Below are 23476 nucleotides of genomic sequence, written 5' to 3'. Positions count from 1 at the left end.
GCTGGCTGATGGAGCTTGCTTATATAGTACTGTGCAAAAGTCTTAGGCACATGCAAATAACTGCTGTGGAAGGAAGGGTGTATTCAAAATGAAAAAAAGTTTTTACATTTAAAAATACTATAAAAAGCAGTAATTTAAGAAACAAGGTCAAGAACCTATCGCTTAAAAGGTCTCTGGTACAATTTCCACAATTTTATAGGGAAATGAACTGCCTGGTTAATTTACTGAACATCCTGCAGAACTAAATACTCTCTTTCTGAGGGCTTTGTCACACCTGCTTCTTTTTTTTCATGCATGCAAATCTTTTTTTTTTTGTCTAAAAAAGTCACCTTTTGCATAACATGCTGCTTTCTTTTCTCACCTACAGATATTTTCCTGTAAGATTTACATTTTTGCTGGAATACTAATGTTTGAAAATCCAACCTTTTTGTACTGAATTAGTAATTAAGTCATGAAATAAACGTATATACACAAGTAAAAAAAAAAAAAAAACAGGATGTCTACGACTTTTGCACAGTATTGTAAATGAAAAAGTCTGCTTTGTAATCCAGCCTTGCTCTACAGGTTATTGTAGAGATAAACAATGAAATAATGTGGAGAGTATTCAATTTTTTTTTCAGTTTCTTTCTTTTTTTTTTTATAGATATTACTTTATTTGACTATTCTTGTGGTAAAGGGTTAAAACAGCAGCCTAGGCCCAAACAAAATCACAGTGTTGTACATTTCCCACCTTATCTCTTCAATTTATCTCTTCAGTTTGTTTAAATTATGCAAAACTTAACACAATCAAATAGTAGCAAATAAAAGAAAGAATTTGATTCACAGCCTTTCATGGAACTTTTTATATTTATATGCTGAGACAAAATGTCTTCGTAAGTAATAAATAATGTGCGCAGAGAGTCTGAATATTCCTTCAGAAGACAATAGAATAAATAATAGGTATGGACTGAAGGTGATGCAGTTTGCAGGCAGGGAAGATGGAGTAAACAGCTGTCTATCACCTCAGTTCTTGTGGAAATGGACGCAGTTTGTAGATACACTGGGTCTGGTTTTCAAGAAAGGAAAAAAATAACCATCAAGGACAAAAAACAATGAACAATGTGATACTCTCTTGGAGATGGTGGGCATCTATTTTAGTGATATAGCTATATTTGGAAAGCAGATCAGGATTATATTTTATATGAGTTATATATAACTCATGACTCATGGATGCATGCAGTGAACTGTAACATAATTCCAATATGGATCTAATACATAGTGCTGGTCAGATATGAATTTGATCACTATTATGTTTATTATTTTATCAGTTATCAAAAAATGAAAACCTTTTCATCAGATGATATTGTTAGGAAATAATATTTATTTAGTAATACTTTGAGAATTTCTTGTATAAAATGCAAATCAATTTTTCATTTTGTGACAAAAAATATATATATTTATTGTTGGCATCCTATACCTATTAAAACCCAGTATTTGTTTAGTTTCAGTAAATGACAAATTGGTTTTAATTAAATTTGTAAAATAGGTTTGGCAAGGTTGCATTTTATGTATACATATAATTTTTTTTTTTTTTTAAAGAACCAGTATCGTAGGGTTAGTGGTTTTTTTTCTATAATGATGAACGTGATCTAAGGACAGTCCCAAGTAATATTGGCATGTCTATGAGAGCGCATGGCACCACTGGACAGAGATGAGTTTGAGGCATTAGCAGAAGCCTGTCTTTGATGGCAAGGCCTTTGGGAATGAAGCAGAGCCCCTTTCAGAAGCAAGACATCCTTCACAACACCTCTGAAGCGTTTACTGACAAAGCAGTAGAGAAAGAAGTTCACGGCTGTGTTAAGCATGGCTAGCATGTTGGCAAGGTCATATGCCAAGTGCACGCGCCAATCTCTGTGCACCGATGCAACATAAAGGTGATAGAGCACGACAGCTGTGCGAGGTGCCCACAGCACTGCAAACACAGATGTGATAGCCAGAAGCATTGCTGTGGTTTTGCCCAGCCTGCCTGCTGGTGCCAGATGCTGCTTTCTGCTTTCATTCTGACACCGATGCTGGCGTCTCCTGAGATGTAAAACAATGAGTGAGTTGAGCACGAGGAAGATACTGCAGGGCAGAAAGTATATAATAGTCACATGGCCCCAGATGAGGACAAAATCAACTGTACCAGGTGGCCGGCTCACCCTCCACATGTCTGACCACCAGAAAAAAGGCACACCAGACACCAACGCCAACGTCTGGACTGCTCCTACGATGCGCCGAGCACGTGCCGGGTAGCTGATCTGCCGATGGAGCAGTGGATGGCACAGTGCAACGTAGCGATCCACAGTGAGTGGCACAGCAGCCCAGATAGAAGCATGATTAGCAGCAAACTCCAGAACACTGACTGATCGTAGCAGAACAGTGGGTACTTCACGGTGGAACACAGCTGTCTCCAAGAGAAACCCCACAAAAATGATGAAGAGCTGGCTGAGCAGGTCCGAGCTGGTCAGTGACATCAGATAGACGTACAGGGCCTTCTGGGTGCGTGCGGTCAAACGGGCCAGAGCCACCAATGTTAAGATGTTCACTAGAAAATAAAAAGCAGTGGTTATAAGAAAGACATGCAGAAAGTTGAAGGAAATTGGGAAAACTGTTAAAATGGGCAAGAGTGAAGACTGAAATTGATGATTCATGAATAGTGCGGGAATTTCTCATTATAGGGTTCCTGTTTTCCAGTGAAATGCCAAATGTTGAAAAATCAAACATAACTTTGTGAACTCCCACAGGGAGTACATGGCTGCTTTGACTGGGGTCATATCTCTAGTTCCCAGGCCAGAGAAATGATTCTACCAAGAACTACTGCAGTGCCAAATTTGAATCCTTTTTTTTATTCTTGAATGTCTGAGGAAATTATATAATTATTCTACTGTTGATCTCAAATTGCAATGTGTTTTTTATTTATTTTTTTAAATTATTTTTTTAGCAACAAAGGAAACTTACTTCAAACCTCAAAGTTAACCTATAAGTATGTACTGTAGCTGCTGCTGCTCAGCTCTGTTTTGTGATAAGGACATTTTTTAGATAAGTTTTGTGTAGCGTCCTATTATGTATACTTTTAAAATATCTTCTTCAGATAAAGCATATTATTGCAGTGGAATTTAACTCTAGTTCTGGTATTAAAGATCAGATGTTGCATTTTGAGGTTTACTTTCAGTAAAGGCTTCTTTTGTTTTAGGTTGACTTTCTTTTTGTATTTCTGAACCACTGTGTTATGTGTAATTCATGTATATTCATGCCCATTTACTTGAATGCCAATACTTTTCAAACTGACGGTATATGTTTTATCCTTAGATAGTTAGGTAAACATAGATTAATAGATTTTTTTTTATCCCAAAGGAAATTCCAGAAAATATATGAAAACACATGGCAGTTGAGAAGAAGTAGAAGCTACTGTAAAGTTAGGTTATAAGTCATGTTAGTCTCAATAACTTAATAACTAGCTTATTATACTAACTATATGCTTATGACAAATAATGTGGTTGTATTTTAATTTCTTTGCCAATAAATGTGTTTAATAAACATAATAAATGTGTCATAAAGTTAGGCATCATTATAATTGCTCAGCAGATAACTAATGTCACAGCCAAGTTGTCTTACACAACATTACACAACTACACAACATTGCTATTTTCTCCATACAGGTCCAGTGCATTCACTGTTGTTATAAATCACTTCCTTCTTATAACGCTTTATTAGCTTTTATAACTTAATAATCAATGCAGTACAATCAGAGTAAAACAGGTGAACAGTCACACACTTGCAAGCTCACAAAAGTGCATATCTAAATATTTGAAGAATGTGGATTCCTAGAAAATAGTAATACGTACAGTTTCAGAATACGAAATCTAAAAGAAATAACTCCATATGTTCAAATTTCCCACCTGGAAATCCCACACACAGCAAGATGCTATAGTAGATGACAGGGATGTAGCCAAGAACACACTCTGATCTTTGGTACTCATCAGTGCTTGGCTCCTGTTCCTGGTGGCTCGGCACCGTCTCATTCTGCAATTCAGTCATGGCCCTTAAGATTAATCTGTAACAACACAGGTAAAGGCAAGGAAATATAAAAATGGTACATCATTAGCTTTAGATTTTTTAAAACAAATTATTCATTTTTAATGTGTATCTAATTGCAAATTGTAAATAAAATTTCCATTTTAATGGTATATACTGTACAATACATAGACCACCAGTCAAATGTTTAGTCACACCTTATAGTGGTCTTTACTGATTTTTATTTCTTTCTACATTGTACAGTAAACAATGCTGAAAGCATCTAAAAATATGCAATAATCTCCTTTAAACAGTTGATATTTAGATATGTCTGCTATTTATGCTTGTAAAGCCTTCATCATGGTGCTTGTAAATTTGGGACTCCAGCAAACCATGGTGAGAGCCATTATCCATAAATGGAGAAGAGTTAGAACAGTGGTGAACCTTTCCAGAAGTGGCCGGCCTACCAAAATTATTCCAAGAGCACAACAACTAGTCCACAAACTAATAAAAGAACAACACCTGAAAAGCTGCAGGCCTCACTTCTCTAAGTTCAGTGCAGTGTTCATAATTCTACAATAAGAAAGAGACTGGACAAAAATGGCATCCATTGGAGACTTATATGACCACAACCAGAACAGACCAAAGGACTAAACCGATTGGACTTTTGCTCCCTTCACACCTGTATTTTGGAGCACATTACTTTCCACATTGCACACTTGCACCTGGCTCATATATTGCACATTTCTTGTTTTTGTTTTACACATAAAATAAGGACTAACTTGCATTTTAAATCATGAACAATAACACTGCTGCTTTCACAGACATCACTTCATTCTCCATGTTTTACTCATACTGTACCGCTGGTGTCATACCTACATGTCATATCTTCACCCCCTCCCCTTTTTAAATCCACTTCCTAGTATAATTAAACTTTGCACATTCTGCACATTTTATGTAACTTAAATATTTTATATATGCAATTTTTATTTTATCTTATTGTAACTTGTAAATCTGTACATGTGTAAATCGTACATTTCATCTCAAATTTTTATTTTGACATTTTTCTTTTATTGTAGTAAAATCTTCCTCTCCTATCTTTCCTTTTTAGGTCACAAAGGCTCATCTCATATTTGCCAAAAAACATCTTAACTATCCCCAAGACCTTTGGGCAAATTTTCTGTGGACTGATGAGATAAAAGTTAAATTTTTTTGTAAGGTGTGCAGCCAAAAAATTACATCTGGCATGTTAGTTTTACACCAGATGTAACATCCTATTACATCTGGCATAAAACTAAGACAACATTTCCTGAAAAGATCATTATACAGTACTAACAGTTAAAAATGGCAGTGATGGTAGTACAATGGCCTGGGGCTGCTTTGCACCTTAAGGATCTGGACAACTTGCCATAGTTGATGGTGGAAACATGAATTCTGTGCTGTACCAAAACATCCAGAAGGAGAATGCCTGGCCTACAGCTCATAACCTCAAGTTCAAGCTCACTTGGATTATGTAGCAGGACAATGATCCAAGACAAACCAACAAGTTCACTTTTAAATGGTGCAAAAAAAAGATTAAGATTTTGGAGTAGCCTGGAATTAAATCTGAGATGCTGTGGCATGACCTTAGACAGCCCATTCATGCTTGAAAACCCTCCAATGTGGTTAAATAAAACAAATTCTGCATAGAAGAGTCAGCCAACATTCCTCCAAAGTGATGTAAAAGACTCTAGTGCTAGTAGAGTGCTAGTTATCGCAAATGTTTGATTGCAGTTGTTACTGCCAAGGGAGGCCGACCAGTCATTACTGTAGGTTTAGAGGCAATTACTATTTCACATAGAGCTAGGCAAATTTGGACATTTTTTATCCCTTAATAAATTAAGTCATCATTCAAAAACTGCATATGTGTATATACACAATGAAACCTTGGATTGCGAGTAATTAGGTCTGCGAGTGTTTTGCAAGACGAAACAAAATAAAAAAAAAATTTAACTTGATAAACAAACGCGATCTTGATATACAAATACTGTAGTACGTATATGCTTTGTCTGCCTAGCATCACGTGATCACAGTTGAGCCAATAGTTCTTCTCTCTTTTGCTGTCGGATTTTGGGTAATCAGTTTCAGTGCATGTAGTCAATGTCTGTGTGCATGTACACTTTACTATAACATTGTGACCACATGTGCAGAGTCTGTAGTCTGAGAGAGAGAAAGAGAGAGAGAGTCAGCCAAAAAATGTATGCACACATTTCCTTTTGGATCAGTAATCTTGATCATATAAATATTTTTATTGAAAAAACTAATAGCACAATAATCCAGGTTTTTTATTTTAAAAAGATGATTGCATTATAATTTAATGAAAAGTGACTGCCTAGGTTGATGGGACATGGCAGACATGACTGAATGGTGCAGGAACATATCAATTAGCAGCCTACTATTTCCTTCATACAGTTCCAATGAATTCACTGTGTAACTTAATATATTGAAGAAACTTTAACACAATAACAATAGGCTGTAATTCAGTATCATAGCTGTTCTCAAAAACGCACAATAGGCTCATGTGAATGCAGTTAATATACAAATGTAATTTAATGATCTTTTCATTCAGATAATGTATTAAAAGCTGAACTCATGACAAATTTTACTCAATATGTGCACAAAGCAAGAAGTTTCTTCCTTTAAAATACACGGTTTAAACTAAAATGTGTTTGCTAGGCACCAGCAGCCAGTTAATGAACAAGTCTTGACAGTGGATGAACACCCACACACAAGTGCTCTATTACTCTTTCATCTCTAAATGTGATTTCACCTGGCTTGCCTCTTTCCAACATGCTAGTGCACATGTCATAAAAGTCATGCTTTAATATTAGTTATTTGCTTTCCAACCTAATTCTGAATATTTTTTTTTCTTTTTTAATAATAATTTTAAAAAAAATCTGTTTTGCAAAATATAAAAATAAACAAAAATCTCTGTTGTCTATTTATAAGGTGATAATGCATCTCTTAGAAACCGGTCTACTAGTGCAGCTTAAGGGCTGGTGATTATAGCAGTGAAGAGGGACCATTAAAAGTAAGCACCAAATAGAAAGACAATTCATTCCCTCCCACTGACATACAGACCATGTTATCCAGATTTACAGCCTGGAACATTGTGCTTTATTGCTCAGGTGCGCAGAATCACAAAGGCCAGGGGAAAATGAAATAGCAGCAATGATCTTTTAGCTGTCTTTCTACAATTTATTTTGCTCCAGTATGTCAAGCCTCTAGGGCAGGAGGTTAGGGTTGAGATTACTGTGCATAATGTGCATTAATTCCCATTTCTTAACTATGAACAGTAAATTATTTAATATATACTTTACATATGATCATCATTTGTAAACAGAACATGCTTTTTTTATTTCTGTCTGATGTACAGTTAAAAGACTGATATAAGGTGTGAGATTTATGGACTAAATTACCTTTAGTGGTTATACAGTTCAGACTTCATCAATATTTGCATCAATATGTCCTTGAGCACTAATTATCACAAGCCAAAGCGTTTCTTGGTTGTGCACACAAGCACACACACACACACACACACACACATGCAGCACTGCACCAAATTACCATAAGGTAATAGCAGTGTCAGTTTCTGAATTATTTAGATTAATAATGAAGAGAACAACAGGAAGATTTGCAGGAGAATTTAACAACCCTAAATCCCAAACTGTGGATGTCCAACAGGAGTTGTGTGGAGCATTTGTTTGATGCAATTTTCACATCTACCATACGTTTAAAAGTGTGTTTACTCAAAAACTGCTTTTTCTGGAAATTGGGGCAGGACAACACATGTGACTACACAGCAAAATCCCCAGTGTTGACTTATAATTTTTAGAGCTCATTTTTATACAGTTGGATTTATGTAACACTGTATGGTGTTATTTCAACATTGGGGACTTGCTTTATATTACTACTACACATTCTCCAGGGAAATTTTAAGTAAACATGTTAAGCTCATTTGAAACTCCTAGTAATGTTCTTCCTTTTGATACTAAGGACCGAAGAAGCCAACAGCATTTTCTTTCTTTTGCTGTCAAATGTATTAAGATGCAAAAACAAACATACAGTAAATTACTTTTGGGACGGTGGGCAGTGGCAGATTGATGGTTAAGATTTTGGACTACTGATAGGAGAGTCATGAGTTTAAACCCAAAACATGATCAAGGCCCTTAACTCTTAAGTGCTGGGATACAGTACTGTACTGTATATGTAAGTCGCTCTGGATAAGGGCATCTGCCAAATGCCATAAATGTAAATGACAGTACAGTATATGGTATGGATAGAAATATAGCAAGCATTGAAATAAACATTTATTAGAAATTCAGCCAATGAACAGACATAGTTATTATTATCTTCTCATCATGTTTCTTGCTTTCATGGTATTGACCGTTAAGGAACAAGTAAATCAGATTGGTCAGTCTGCATTTTGTATCCCATATTGGTAAATTTTAGGGACAGTTCTTGTCTTTAAAGGCCATAGGCTAACTAAACTGAACTGAAATCCTTGTCCTGTGATGTCTGATCATCTAAAATCTGAGAGTGGTTATGCACAAATGCAAAATATGCAAAATAAATACTGATTTAATTTCAACCACTTGAATATAAGTAACTGATATTAATGGCCTACTTTTAATACAGCCCTATATGTATTTCCTCCTCGGCATTTAATAAATGACCCAATATCTGCATTAATAAAATTTTCGCCTATTGGATGAAGCACATAGCTATTGGCTATAAAACAGGTCATGTGAGATAATTCGGATAAGATGTGCAGGCTTAGAATGTCACTGGAGCACGCAGTGAACTCAGTAAAATCAGTCCTGGACAAGGGCAATGTTTTCTTACCCTGCACCAGTTCACATGCTTGAAGGCATCCATGCTTAAAGCATGATTCTATTTGAACAAGAAAGCGGTGATACAAACATGGGGAAAACAGTTCAAACTGAGCATGTATTTGCAGCTGTGAACCCATGCGCTGGGGGTAGGGGGTGGGGGGCTTTTTAGAATTACTCTGGGGATCACTCCTGTTGTGCGTTATATTACTGTATAGCAGCCCATGTAATTTTAAACACTATGCTATGAGACCTGTAAAAACATGTACACCATGGGCAGTATTGACAACACATTAAAGGAGGCTAAATGGTGTGAATATGAACTTGTCTCAAATTGCTATCCAATTAATTGCCTAGGGATTAGCATGTAGGGTATGAGGAGGCAATTAGGATGAAGCCAGAGGTAGGATGGAATGAATGATATCTTCGGTCTTTTTGTTCTTCCCAGCTTTCTCAATTATTCATGCCTGAAACAATAACCAGGCTCAAGGGCAATGGGATGACTGTACAGTCCCTATTAGTATGCATAGCAGGAAAAAAGTTAAAGTGCACATTTGATGACTGAGAGATAATATGAATGGGTTTTAATTTACAGTAAATGGTTTAAATTGGTTACGGAATATACAGCAGCTACTTCAGATAACACCACCGTGAATTAACACACATCATTTGACTGTAAACCATCTACAGCATGTGGCCTCTACCAAAGTTGACAAAGAGGTTTATTTTCATAGTAAATAACCACCAAACAGTGTTGTTTTCTGTGTTTTCCTTAAGGTAGATTTAAAACATTATTAGACGCAAAGTGATGCCAACAGATTCCTTAAGGTTGCCTCCCAGCTTTCTTTGTAGGACCACCTGATTCTTAGAGAAGTTATGATAAAACGGAAACTGCTATGTTAAATATTCACAAAAATGTTTTTAAACGCTTAGTGTGTTGATGAGCTTGATATATATATGATTTATGAAAAAGAAGATTTCCAAAGGGTTCTTCAGAATGTTAATAGTTAGTCTTTTAGGGGGGAAAATAATCCTCATAGATTCGTCAAATCTCATAGGTTTGAGTAAATAGTTTTTATGTTGTTCCTTGACGATCGGATACAACTTTAAAACCTGTGTAATCCATATGACTCTTTTATACACCCTTTTTAATATAATTGTATCCAGCTACAAAAAGACTGCAATGTATGAATTGTGCAAAATTGTAAGGAACGAGATTTCACATGCAGAAAGTGACCTTTGGATTTATGCCACGTTCAGAGTGAACATTAAAATGACATAACACAGGAGGTGGCCCCAATGTGTCATCTCACCAGCTAATTTTTATCACAAATCATTTTAGTGAAGTTGGAATGTTTTGAAAAACTTTTGGTTGGAGGATATAAATAGACAGTGATAGCACTAATATAAATCAACTCCTTCTTAATAAAACCGTCCCTACATTATCACTTCCATGGCACTTGATTTAGTTTAGATTTATACAGAAAAGATACACAGAACCACATATCACACCACATATATCAAGAGACAAATGCAGTATATTTAGATTATGTGAATATATTATATATATACATGAACTGAAAAAATGCAAAGTAAAAACTTTAAATAACCCAGACAGAGTACATTTCGACCACTGCATAAAAAACATTGGATCTATCTTTTAATGTTTTCTTGTTATGATTTTGTGGACATTAACTATATCTTGGACAATCTTGGTTAGCAAAGTCCATTAACTGCAAACAGAAAACTGTCACTACTTTACCTGCACATTCATCACAGTCAAATATTTAACAGAACATTACTGTCTACTTTATCAAAACTAAAAGGAAAGTGGGTACATTTAAACAAATAGTGCTGCTAGTGAATGTAAATATTGGACAATTCTGAACAATGTAAAGGACAAAGAGAGAGAGGGGGTTGGGGTGAGGGGGTCTACTTACCTTTAGGGCCTGGCGCTGCTCCCCACATTCATGGATTTAAGGGTCCTGAGTCCTGTTATTGCCTGAGATGCCCTACCCCGGAATCTGGGAGAAGGATGAGACTAAAGAGATTAAATGGAGAGACAAGGTATTCACATTGTAAGCACATCACTGCAGCCTGGCAGCCAGCAAGTGAGAAACAGACAAGAACCTGAGAGCTGAGAGGAGGAGGGAGTGTGAAGAGCTGCAGAGCGGGATGGGGAGGGGTGAGTACATGCAGGGCTGAACTGTGTGAAGAAAAGATATTGAAAAAAAAATAATAGAGAAAGAAAAACAGGAATAGTGAGGAAGTGAAGTTTCAGGGACAATGTGCATGGTAGCTTATGTCATGATGCGGAGATGAGCAACATACTGTAGGTACATGCTTAAAATCCTAGACGTCTTAAGCTCTTTGCAGGTTTAGGTATCCGGTTGCTGTGGTCATCATTTTTGGACCAGTTTAATGCTTTCTTTTAAATTTTGTATTTCTGATGAAAATTTATGACAGTGAATGATTCATTCTTTATAAAACTCGTACAAGTGTAAAACGTATTGAGTTTCATCCACTACGCTACAAATCAGAGATAAAGTCAATAAAAAAATATATTAATTACAGTTTATTAAATAGAACATAATTATTAACGGGTATGGGGTAAAGGTCTGTTCATGTGCCATTGAGCGATAAATACTTCTTATCCCTGGATAAATATTCATCATTACAGTGACTGCTTCTTACAGGGTCGGGTTGCCAGATAAATGCCTGATTGTGTCCAATGAAAAGTGAGGGTAAAGGACATTGCTCAGAGGCCCAACAGTGGCAGCTCAGCAGTGCTGGAGCAGAGGCCTACACTGTAAAAAATAAATGGAAAATTTTACTGTAAAAAAACGTCAGCTGTTTTGCCAGGAGTTTACTGTAAAAAATACAGTAGCAATGTTTTTGGTTGTACGGGATTGCACTCATTATACTTTATATTTTACAGATTTTAATAGTTTTTTTACGGTTTATAACTGTCTAATTAACATGTTTATGTTGTTCTCAAAACAGTTTATTCTCGCCAAATTCCCGGATTTACATTGTCACATATACAGATCATAACCATGTTTTTTACAGCTCAGAAATCACTTATCATCACTTACAACTGTCTAAATTAAAGATTTATGTTGTAAAAATAATGGTTTATTTCCATCAGCTCAGAAATCACTTATCATTAACCCACCAAGCACAGGGAGAACTTACAAACTCCAGGCACACAGAGACGGGAATCGAGCCTGGATCCTGGAGGTGCAAGGCGACAGTGCTAACCACTACACTACCATGTTTTATCGCTCTAGCTGGGAGCTAAAAGAGATAGAAGTTACATTGCTAAGCATTCGGATTTTACTGTTAAGAAACTATTAAGAGTACTTTTATACTAATTGATGCATACAAACCTAAATCAAATGATCAAAACCCATCAATAAAGACAGCAAAACAATATTTAAATTCTCAAAATCAAATATACAAATGTCAGGGCGGACATTTTTAAGCATTTTGGGCAGACAATCTAAGCATATAATTTAAGGAAGGGCTTTTATTACAACTTTACACAAAAAAAAAGATTTTATCACACACATGTTAAAATTGTTTATGTCCTCTGTCCTGCATTGTGGTTTATAAGTGCACACTGCACTGGGGTGTTAAATATGTTCATGTATTTTGTAACGGGTTTGGCACAAGGGGGGCAATAACAAACATGGATATGTGGCAAGGTTTCACGGAAAAGGGGTAATTTTACTTAGGGAAGAAAAGGGTTAAAGGAGGGAAAAAGAGAAAAAGGGAAGGAAAGGTGTGCCTGTGCAGATCTGGTGGGCAGTGCCCTGCTAGCATGCGGGCACAGGCTGTGTGCAGGCAGTGGCACGTGCTAGCGGCTGTCCTTGCCACAGTGATCAAAGGGTTGAATACCATTAACGACTTTAAAGTCCTTGGTTAATGTAAATTAGACAGCTTTAAACCTAAAAAAAACTATTAAAATCCTTAAAATATACAGTAAAATGAGTAGAATCCTGTACAACCAATATTTTTTACAGTAAATTTCTGGCAACCACAACTGCCAGTTTTTTACCATGAAATTTACGGGGGTTTTTTTACAGAGCAGATATTATTCTGATTTTTAAACTCTATCAACAAAGGTTTAGTGAAATATAAAATGATGCTTCAGTATATTAGTAACAAATACCTTCTCTGAGAGTTCCTATGATACATCCATAACGCATAATGTCATATCCATAATGCTTAAACTGATGAAGACATAATAATGTTTTCCTATTTTCATAAATACAGTATATTGTAGATTTTACTGCAATAAACCATATTTTCTATGTTTTTAACTATTAAATTTAAGGTCTTAACTCTGTAAAACTAATTACAGTTTTTCACGGTAAATTCTACGGTTATCTCAAGTTTTGTAAAATATGGTTATTCACAGTTGTTGCATGGTTGGATGACAACTCATTGTATATTCAGACATCTACAGTATACTGTATGTCTTTGTTTGTCCATAACAAATAATATGACACTGACAGGTTGTTCTTTTTATTTTTTACATTAAACTTTAAAACCCATTTCAGATTCCACATTCTTTAGCTGTGCCCTATGACACACTGATGGCGAGCTCAAGCAAGGACCTCCAAAGGCCACCATCCTGTCTGCATTAACCGCATGCTGGGCTGACTGTGATTATTTTACCAATCCATGGGAACATAAAATGTCTCTTGTTTGATCTAGCAAAGAGCATCCTCAAGAATCTTATTTCTAAATTTGTGACTGAATTATGTAACATGCTGAAACATTCAGCTTTGCTGTAAATTATTTCCATTGACACGAACAAAACACAGAGATAAGAACAAAACACAGATAAGAATAAAACACAGATTAGAATAAAACACAGAGATAAGAATAAAACACAGAGAGCCTTAGTAACCATGTGAAACTTTTTTTTTTTTTTTTACAAAGACCACCCCAACCATGACAGACATGCAAAATCCAAACAATTTGGTCTCCAAACAAAATAGTTACATTTCTATTCTAGATGCTTGGATATCACTGTTCTCTTGTGCCCAATGGAAAATTATTCTTTTCTATTTACGTTTGCATGTGAAATGTCACTATCAATATATGCCTTTTCCATGAAGCTCGGCTCACTAATGATAGCTGAATTAGTTTATTTGCACATAGCTTAATGATCTGAAAGCATTAAAGAAAAGCGCTTCATATCCAAAACTACCCAAAGTGTCATGTGATTATTTTTTCACCCATCACTTCTTACACCGCCCTTACTCTGAGTTTTATCTTTGCACTTAGCCAAAAAGAATAATAGGTGTTTTGTGTGTGTGTGTGTGTGTGTGTGTGTGTGTGTGTGTGTGTGTGTGTGATACTTTATTCTTGTATTTTAATTATTAACATACCCTTTGATTGGCTACCTGTCATTCTGTCATCTGTCAAACCTGCACCTTTAGCAGAGTAACCATAATATGATCTCTAGCTCAAAGTCATTATTCCTTCCTTGGCCTAAGTTTGATTTACATTCTTCTGTTCTCTGTACTGAAGAGTTTGCTTCCTCTCACGTGCCATAAACCTGTACCTCAAAGGAAGGTCAGTTCAAGAAGTTGAGCTTGGTGCCTGTAGAGTCCAAAGTCAACAGTGGAGAAGTGTAGACATCCTCAAGCCTGGAAATGTCTCATGTATCTGACAGTCCTGTGCTTTTTAACTGTTTAAACTCCTGGGCTATAAGCTATTTTAATACATACTCTATCAATTAGCAAGAATTATTCATTATTTAGTAATTATACTAAAACCTATACTCAAACATGTAAGAGAAAGAGAGAGGGGAATGTAAACCTGGGATTACCAATGCCTGAGATTTTAATTAGGTAAATGATGTTGAAGTTCTGTTTATGAAATATACTGTTAATAAACCACAACAATTCATATCAGTTTAGTTGTAAGAGTACAGAACCTTTCAGTTGGCATATAATACACTAGTGTATTCGTCAAGTTAAAAAACTTCTACATATCCATCTTCTACTACTTCTATAATTCATTTAAATCCACCTGGACTATAAACACTTTACAGTGTTAATTTAATATTCCACTGTAGGTGTTCGCATGGTACTGTAGGTTTTCTTCCAGGTCTACTGGTTTCCTCCCACAATCCAAAGACATGCAGATTAGGCTAATTACCGTTCCCAAATTGCCTGTAGTATGTAAATGAGCATCTGTGTATGAGTATGTGTGTGCCCTGCAATGGATTAGAAGCCTGTCCAAGATGTACCCCATCTCATGCCCTAAGTCTTCTGGGATCAGCTCCAGGCCTCCTGTGACCCTGTAAACAGGTTAAAGCGGATGAGTGAGAGTGAGTAAGATTTAATCTTGCATGTAAAATTTTGGTTTATTTTACAAATAAATTACAGAAATGAATGAATTAATTAATTAAATAGTAATATACAAATTCATTGTTTATAGTAATTTTTGCACTTTTAGAAGAAGAAAAGGTCTGAGATCCAACTATTTTATTTCAGGAGTTCTACTTCAGTCAATTTGCTAAATAATTAAAACTTTGGCTCACTTTCTCCCCATTTACATTGCTATTTGTCAAGTTGTTATTGTTTTGATATATATAATAGTAAGTCTATGTGGGTATTTGTTGTCTGGCAAACATTTGGCACAACGTGGCATACTCGGTTTTAACCAGTGCTATGCATTTACTGAGCACTTTCTCCCTGTCTCTTTCTTCCTCCGCATGCATGAAAAAACAGCATTAAACACACCTAAAACCCGCTTAACTGAAACTTTGCTTTGTGTGCATGGAGTTTGCATTTTCTCTTCATGCTTACTGGGTTTTCTCCCACAGTCCAAAAACTATGCCCAAGGTTGATCAGTGAATTATAATAGACAGTAGATGGCTGGAGTAGTGATAATGCAGCACATCTACCAAAAGCAATTAAGTAATATTAATAAATGTTTTTATTAGAAAACTTTAACTAATTACTATATGAACAACTTTGTTTGAACATGTTTTGAACATCGATTGTATTTATTAATATATGCTATTGATATTATCTTAGAATTATCGCTGTAATAAATACAATAATTTTATCAAAGTAGATGCTCCTTTCCTTTTTTTTCCAGTGTATGTTTTTTAAAATAAGAAGATGTGTGATTGAATTGATGTATATTTAATAATGATATGGAAACATGTTTTATGTTTGTGTACAAGAGATACATGTGTTGAAAGGTTTGCATTAGTTTCGCTTGGTTCTGTTTTTAGCATACGTTTTAGCATGGATTTTATTTTATCATGAGTTGTACAGTATACTGAGTTGTTTATCATGAATATATGAATATACTTGTACCTGTCACTTTATGCAGCATTGGTCTTTCCACTACCTCAGCCCAGGAAGAAATAACTACACAATAATGTACAAACATTGTTTTATATTGTTTTTGTACATTGTTTTAAATTGTTTTACACAACAAATATTTTTGTCTAACATGATATTTCAGCATTGGTCTGCTCACTACATCAGCCCAGCAATGAAGAACTGTACACGCAGGTTACTCTTGAACACATACTCCTCCATTTCACATACACTCACCTGCACCTATCAATGGTCCATCATTAGACTGTTTTTACAGTACATACACTTACCTGCACCTGTCACTTGTGCAGCATTGGACTGTTCAGTACCTCAGCACAGCAATAGAGAATTGTAAACTTATGTCACTTTAAACAATCTTAAAAAAAAAAGAAAAAAAAAAGGTAATTTGCACTACACTTATTTGCACTGTTCCACTTTGCACCATATCAGCCTTCTGTTACAGTATGTTATCTGTCCTCTTTTGCAGGACAGTTAGTCAATTGTCTTACCACTGTGTTAGTCTTAGTTTGTGCAGTTTTTAGCAGAATCAAAAATAAAGTTGAGTTTAACATACCGTATAATATATATATATATATATATATATATATATATATATATATATACTGCAACAATACAATACTGGAGAGTAGTTAAGTAACACCAATTACAGACAGCTGTTATTTTAGGACACAGAGATCAGCTGTTCTGGAATTGTTTTTGCAAGAAGAGTATTGTTAAGTGCATTTGCAAAACTTAGCATACTGTAGCTAAAATTAATACTTAGTTGTTTGTCACATTACCACACAGTGAAATTATTTTTTTGCATATCCTAGTAAGGAAGCTGGGGTCAGAACACAGGGTTAGCCAGGATACAGTTTTCCTGGAGCAGATTGGGTTCGGGGCTTTCTCAAGAGCTCAGTAGTGGTAACTTGGCATTGTTGTGGCTTAAGACCCTGACCTTTTGATAAGTAACCCAGAGATGTTTGAACCACCACTGACCCTAAATGTATTGATATTATTAAATTACCACAAATTTGATTGATCTATCTGTTGATTTATCTAAGACACCAAATGAATATCTAAGTCTAATGACTAAAAAGTGATTTTTTTAAAGAAAGAAAGTAGGACTGTTGTGTAATAAGAAAAAACACAGACAGCGTTTTAATTAATCTGCATGTAATGTTTCATACTTTTTTCAACTGTATAGTAGTAGCAGTATTATAATATTAAATTGAGTGTTATACCATTGTAATTCTGAATAATATACTTCAAGGTGAGTAACTAAATGAAAAATAATTTATATGTTTTCTGTTCCTCCCTTCCGTTTCAGGCATGGCAGAGGAACTCTGCGCAGTGTGTATTTTGGCAGATATCGACTGCATGCAGAAATAACTGGAGGCACAAAGTGTCATGCAAATGACCTTTAGACAAACGTTTCTTGCATTAAGAGGATGATTTATTGAATTCATTAAATGTACAGAAGTAAAAAGAAAAGACAAAAACCTTTTTATGCATACAAAATACTTATGTTTTCTTTTTTATGTATACACAAAAAATACATAATTATTGTATTTAGTCAAATTCAAATTTTATTTGTCACATACACAGTCATACACTGTACGATATGCAGTGCAATGCTTACATGACCGCCTGTGACCTCAAAAAAAAAAAAGAAATTAACAAAAATTAATAACAAGAAATATAAAATTGAAAAGAGGCAATAAATAAATAAATAAATAAATAAATAAATAAATAAATATCTTAACTATAAGCTGTCATGAACGGGGTGTTGTGGCAGGTGTTGAACGCCGTGGGCGGAAGGAGCAGGCATAGAGGCAGAGGGGTGGTGTAACCAAAAAAAAAAAAAAAAAAAAAAAAAAAAAAAAAAAAAAAAAAAAGAGTCTTTTTAATAATGAGTAAACACAAAGAAGAAATAAAGATACAAACAAAGGAACAAACAAACTCAAACCATACTTAACTTTGTGCTAACAGGGGCTCTCTGGCAAGACACAGGCAGGAGGAGACACAAAACACGTCCTGTGGCGAGACACAGGCAGGGGGACAAACACATAACTGGACACAAACGAGGCGTGGAGCTGAAACTGGACACTAGAGAAGAACGGGAGACACTAGAGAAGAACGGGAGACACTAGAGAAGAACGGGAGACACTAGAGAAGAACGGGAGACACTAGAGAAGAACGGGAGACACTAGAGAAGAACGGGAGACACTAGAGAAGAACGGGAGACACTAGAGAAGAACGGGAGACACTAGAGAAGAACGGGAGACACGTAAAGACTAGAGACAAGAGAGGGACGGGACGAGGGCTAAAGACATGGCAATCAGCTAGGCATGGCTTTTAGCTAAACATGGTTAAGCTAAGCTTAACCATGGCAGTCAGCTACACATACACCTAGCTAAGCAGGTCTTTAGCCCCAACATGCACTAAGCTATACTGTACTTACCTAATAGCTTAAACACACTAGGGAATTGGGGCACAGAAACACAGACAAAAGGATACCCAGTGGCTAGGCGAGGCAGCCCTCCAAGACTAAGCGAGGCGGCACTCACAAGCTAGTCGTTACTCCCCAGCCAGGAGGGACAGCACTCTAAAACTAGGCGCACTGGGACAATAGGGGGAGAGGAAACACAGGACAAGGGACGCCCAGTGGCTAGGCTAGGGGACGCCCAGTGGCTAGGCTAGGGGACGCCCAGTGGCTAGGCTAGGGGACGCCCAGTGGCTAGGCTAGGGGACGCCCAGTGGCTAGGCTAGGGGACGCCCAGTGGCTAGGCTAGGGGACGCCCAGTGGCTAGGCTAGGGGACGCCCAGTGGCTAGGCTAGGGGACGCCCAGTGGCTAGGCTAGGGGACGCCCAGTGGCTAGGCTAGGGGACGCCCAGTGGCTAGGCTAGGGGACGCCCAGTGGCTAGGCTAGGGGACGCCCAGTGGCTAGGCTAGGGGACACTCAAAGGCTAGGCTCACTGGGCAACTAGGGAGGTAGGAAACACAGGACAGCTAGAGACACAGAGGGGCTATGGCTAGAAGCATGCTAGTACTGTAACTGTACTATAAACTCAACATAGCATTTAGCTAATCATGCTCCTAGCCACACACACACCTAACTGCTTACCTGCTCTAGCTAACCACAAGAACACAGGAGGACAGGACTGAATCAGCTCCACAAACACAGACACACAAAACATACACAGAGACATTGCCAATAAGAGAGCCCAAGTCAACACAACTACAATCAAAGTACAAATTAAACAGATAACAAAACAAACCAAAATGCCCACATAACTGACAGTGGTATTACCAAAAATGCTCGACCCAGTTTCCCAGTCTAAACAGCTATTTATAGATTGATTGATGGCTACCTCGGTTCAGGTGTGCACTGCATCACCTGACCGAGGTGCCTGCTGGGAAACTGAGTCGGCCAACAAAAACTACAAAATAAAAACAGTGACCTCTAGTGGAGGACCCTTACATAAGCAAGTTGAACAAAATATACAAGTTTTTAAGATATAAGAAATATAAACCTATCTGTACAGACCAAAATGAATTTAAATGCAAATAATATGTGGAATAAATGTAGTGTGAAATTGTCCTTAAGTGTGCAATTGGGCATTGTTTGTGCAATATGTGTGCAAGTGTGTGCAAATGTGCATTGTGTGTGCAAATGTGCTATGTCCATGATTGTGCGTAGGGGAGTGTGCAAAGATGAATGATGTCCATGAGTGTCCATTTCTGTGCAATGTTGCAAAAAAAAAACACGCGGAGATAATTAGTCTTGTGTGTTAATCTGGTTGAGAGATCTTATCGCCTGCGGGAAGAAGCAGTGTAATAATATTACTAGTCTAGTGCATTGCGAAACATTTTTTTCCCTAATCCTGTTTCAAAGTAATTCAGCATGTGGAAGCTCACCAATTTGGTGATGTCAGTTTGATTATTGCAAGAAACTCCCCACAGACTCTTGAATAAGAGCTGGTCATTAGTTCCAGTTAATGTGTAAAAACCATCTAATAGGAAAGATGGCTGATGTAATGCTCCATTCATATACTGTATGTGTATTTATTTCTTTACGCTCATGCTTCATTTCACACACATCTTTAGATTTGACATTGAAAATGATTTCAAGTAAAATGAATTTAAAAAAAAATAGATACACTGCCCAGCCAAAAAACAGTAATGCAGTTCAATAATTTCTTGAACCCTTTTTAGTTTTGATTACATCACAATTTATCTATAATGGTAGAGCCAAAATACTCCATAAACTCTTTTCCACCACATCCCAAAAATCTTAATGGAGTTCAGGTCAGGCTTTGCTGGTAGCAGATTTATGTTTGAAAATAACTCCTCATGCTCCCAAACACAATCTGGGCATTGTTATCCTACAATATTTCTGTGTCATCAGAGAGAAAATAAATTCATTGAGGTGATAATCACAGTCTAGACCTGACCAACTGAAGCAACCCCAGATCATAAAACTCCAGAGACTAGTACAGTAGGCACAATGCATGATGGGACATAATGGGTCCCATCACTCTGGAACAGGGTAAATCTTGACTCATCAGACTACATGACCTTTTTCAATTGCGCTAAAAACCAATCCCCAATAAATTGCTTTTTTTCTGATTAATCTCAAATGTGATTTTCTTATGGCCACACAGATGTTTAGTCTTATATTTGAATAGTCTGTTGAATGTTATGTAATAAATGTTTCTGTTAATTTTTTTAGGTTTGTGTTTCAGCTATTTTTAGTGTACTGCTGTCTGTCCTTAGAATACACAACTTTTCAAAGTGAAAGCAACTCACTTACATACATTAGTAAAAAATTTTATTATTGCTTTTCTCTATTAAAACACTGTAATTAAGAACTATAATAACTGTATAATTATATATGTTGTCAAGCAGGAACTGTGGTAGTTTAGTGGTTACGAACCTGCCCCTGTGATTGGTGCTGATCTATTTTTTATTATTATTTGTGACAAATAGATCTAGATAAACAAGTACTGTACATTTACTCGCCTTTCTGTTACTGTAAGAGGCGCTAAGCTGAAGAACCGCCAGGGGGCAGCATTTCTTCATTTGAAGTGATTACAGCTGAACTAACGTTTGTCTCTCTTCTCTGAGTGAAATACCTCACACTTTTAATGGCTGGTCAGTTAATTAATCGAGTAGCCTGTTGAGTCTAAGGGTTTTTCAATATCATATTTTTGTGCCATTATTTGCCCTCAGTATAAGAAGGAAGTCTGATGTTTTACTTCTTGCAGTCCCACAGAAAAGCCAACATAGTATATATTTCTAAAATAAGTTAATGATGCTTATGACTGATAAGTATGACAAGATGCAGAAACAACTTGCTGTGTATGGTAAAAAGGAAAAACTGTATTTAAAAAAGGCGGGGGGGGGGGGGGGGGGGGGGCTTTAAGTGAGGCCTTTAATCCTGTCTGTTCCAGGGGTGCCATACTGTATATAATGCTTACTCTGTGCTCTGATCCTGGCTTTCTAACAAAGCTGAGATATGCAAAAAAAAAAAAAATTTTGGCAAAGAGGAATTTCACTGTGCAGTAATGTGTATGTGACAAATAAAGGCTGAACTTGGCGGTTAAAGTTGATCGGACGGTTGTTGATCCTGCCTCCAAATTCCATGTGATATCCTGGACAGACAAGTCCGCTCCATGCAGGCTCTACTATGAAACAGGGTTTCAAGGACTGGTGACTCTCATTTGGCAGTTGGTGTGAATGAGTGAACTGTGCTCTGTAACGGACTGGTGTCCTATCTGGGGTAAATTCTGCTATGACCCGGATAAAGCAGTTATTTAAGGATAAGTTTTTTTTATTGTAATTCCCAAGCAAATCCACACAGCTGCATATTTCAAAAAGTTCTTAACAATTTATTGTTTACTACTTGATCATTTGTACTCTTACAGAAAATCCAAAGGAGTCTGGTATTTAATCAGAAACAAAACATCTGTTATGAGACTGAGATTGAGATTGCTTAATGGCTATAAAGCTGTAAGTAAAGTCGCTTATTTAAAATAAATAAATAAATAAACAAACAGTACTTTAGAGCAGGGATAAAAATTTTGCAAGAATCCAAAACAATTAACTAATAATTTTTAATAAAATATTTATTTAATAAAATATTTCCGTACTTAAAAACAGCAAACTGGGCAATGGCTCTGAGAAAGATTAATATTCAGGGGGCAGGCTTAGCAGCTCATTTTTCTATTAGCACCATTAGACATTCAACAAGACCTGTAATCTCATAAAAAAATTCTTTAGAGCTTTTGTGACGTTCTTTTTGAAACAGTACTTTTGAGGGACTTAGTCCCAATACTGGCACTAATGAGTGGAATAAGAAATGGCATGGTGTTGCAGCAGTGAGCGTTACAACTTTGCCTCTGTAACTCGATTCCCTCTATAAGGTGAACTGCATGCTGACCCTGCTAACATCTTCAGGTCATGCTCACAGTATCTGGTGCTAACTTTAGCGCCAAGTTGGTGGCTCTTCGTGGAATGATTGCAGAGCCGTTAACGTGTGTTGTTGCTGGAGACATTACATTTTTAAATACAGTTCATTTTAAAATTCAGTTGATTAAATGGCAGACATGTGTCATGGTGGTGAATGTGGAGGCAAGTGCTAGTCCTAATGATATAAGAGTTCTAAGTCCCAAGTTGCCACTGCATGGCAGGCATGGATAAACTATGCTGGCATGCAAGGCTTTTTCTTACCAAATACCAATGCCAAGGCACTGCTATTTTTTTCCCTCCCACTTGAGCATAGTACATTATCTGGATGTCTGATTGACATTGAAACGTTTGAGGGTGGAAAGAACTGGCAGAACACTTTCAGCATACCATATTTGGTTTATTGTCCAAGGTGTAAATTGGTGGGATGCAAACTGCAAATAAACGAGACTGCTCTGGAAGAGCTATACGTCTTCATTCGTGAGTCTGTCAAGTGCTCCACTGAATACTGAACACAGCTAAAAGAAATGTTTCGTACTATTGTAAATGTTTTGTACAATCAAGAGAACATCTTTATACCTCTTTCTTTTCCATGTAAATCAAGTTCCAGCCGGTATAAACTACTAAAGCGAATGTTTATTGTATATTGTATAACTTTTGCCTAGGTTTCTTTATGATTCTTTAATTCAACATATATGTAACAAGAAAGGACTGATGATCCAGTTCTTCCTCTTTGCCACTGT

The 23476-nt window shown here is 36.5% G+C and overlaps 1 protein-coding gene across 1 annotated transcript; it reads right to left on the bottom strand.

Annotated features, from left to right (window-relative positions):
• Nucleotides 1–652: 652 nt before the first annotated feature.
• On the bottom strand, nt 653–11002 carry gpr142 (G protein-coupled receptor 142). Its single transcript, XM_053511798.1, has 3 exons — nt 10847–11002; nt 3921–4075; nt 653–2566 (listed from the first exon to the last, which is right to left on the bottom strand). Exons 2-3 carry the CDS (start codon nt 4057–4059, stop codon nt 1629–1631), a joined length of 1077 nt encoding a protein of 358 aa, XP_053367773.1. The 5' UTR covers nt 4060–4075; nt 10847–11002; the 3' UTR covers nt 653–1628.
• Between the last annotated feature and the right edge of the window lie 12474 nt (nt 11003–23476).

This window comes from Clarias gariepinus, chromosome 14 (assembly GCF_024256425.1).
Source record: "Clarias gariepinus isolate MV-2021 ecotype Netherlands chromosome 14, CGAR_prim_01v2, whole genome shotgun sequence".
NCBI lineage: Eukaryota > Metazoa > Chordata > Actinopteri > Siluriformes > Clariidae > Clarias > Clarias gariepinus.
Note: the sequence above shows the minus strand (reverse complement) of the source record. Positions and strands in the feature narration are given on the sequence as shown.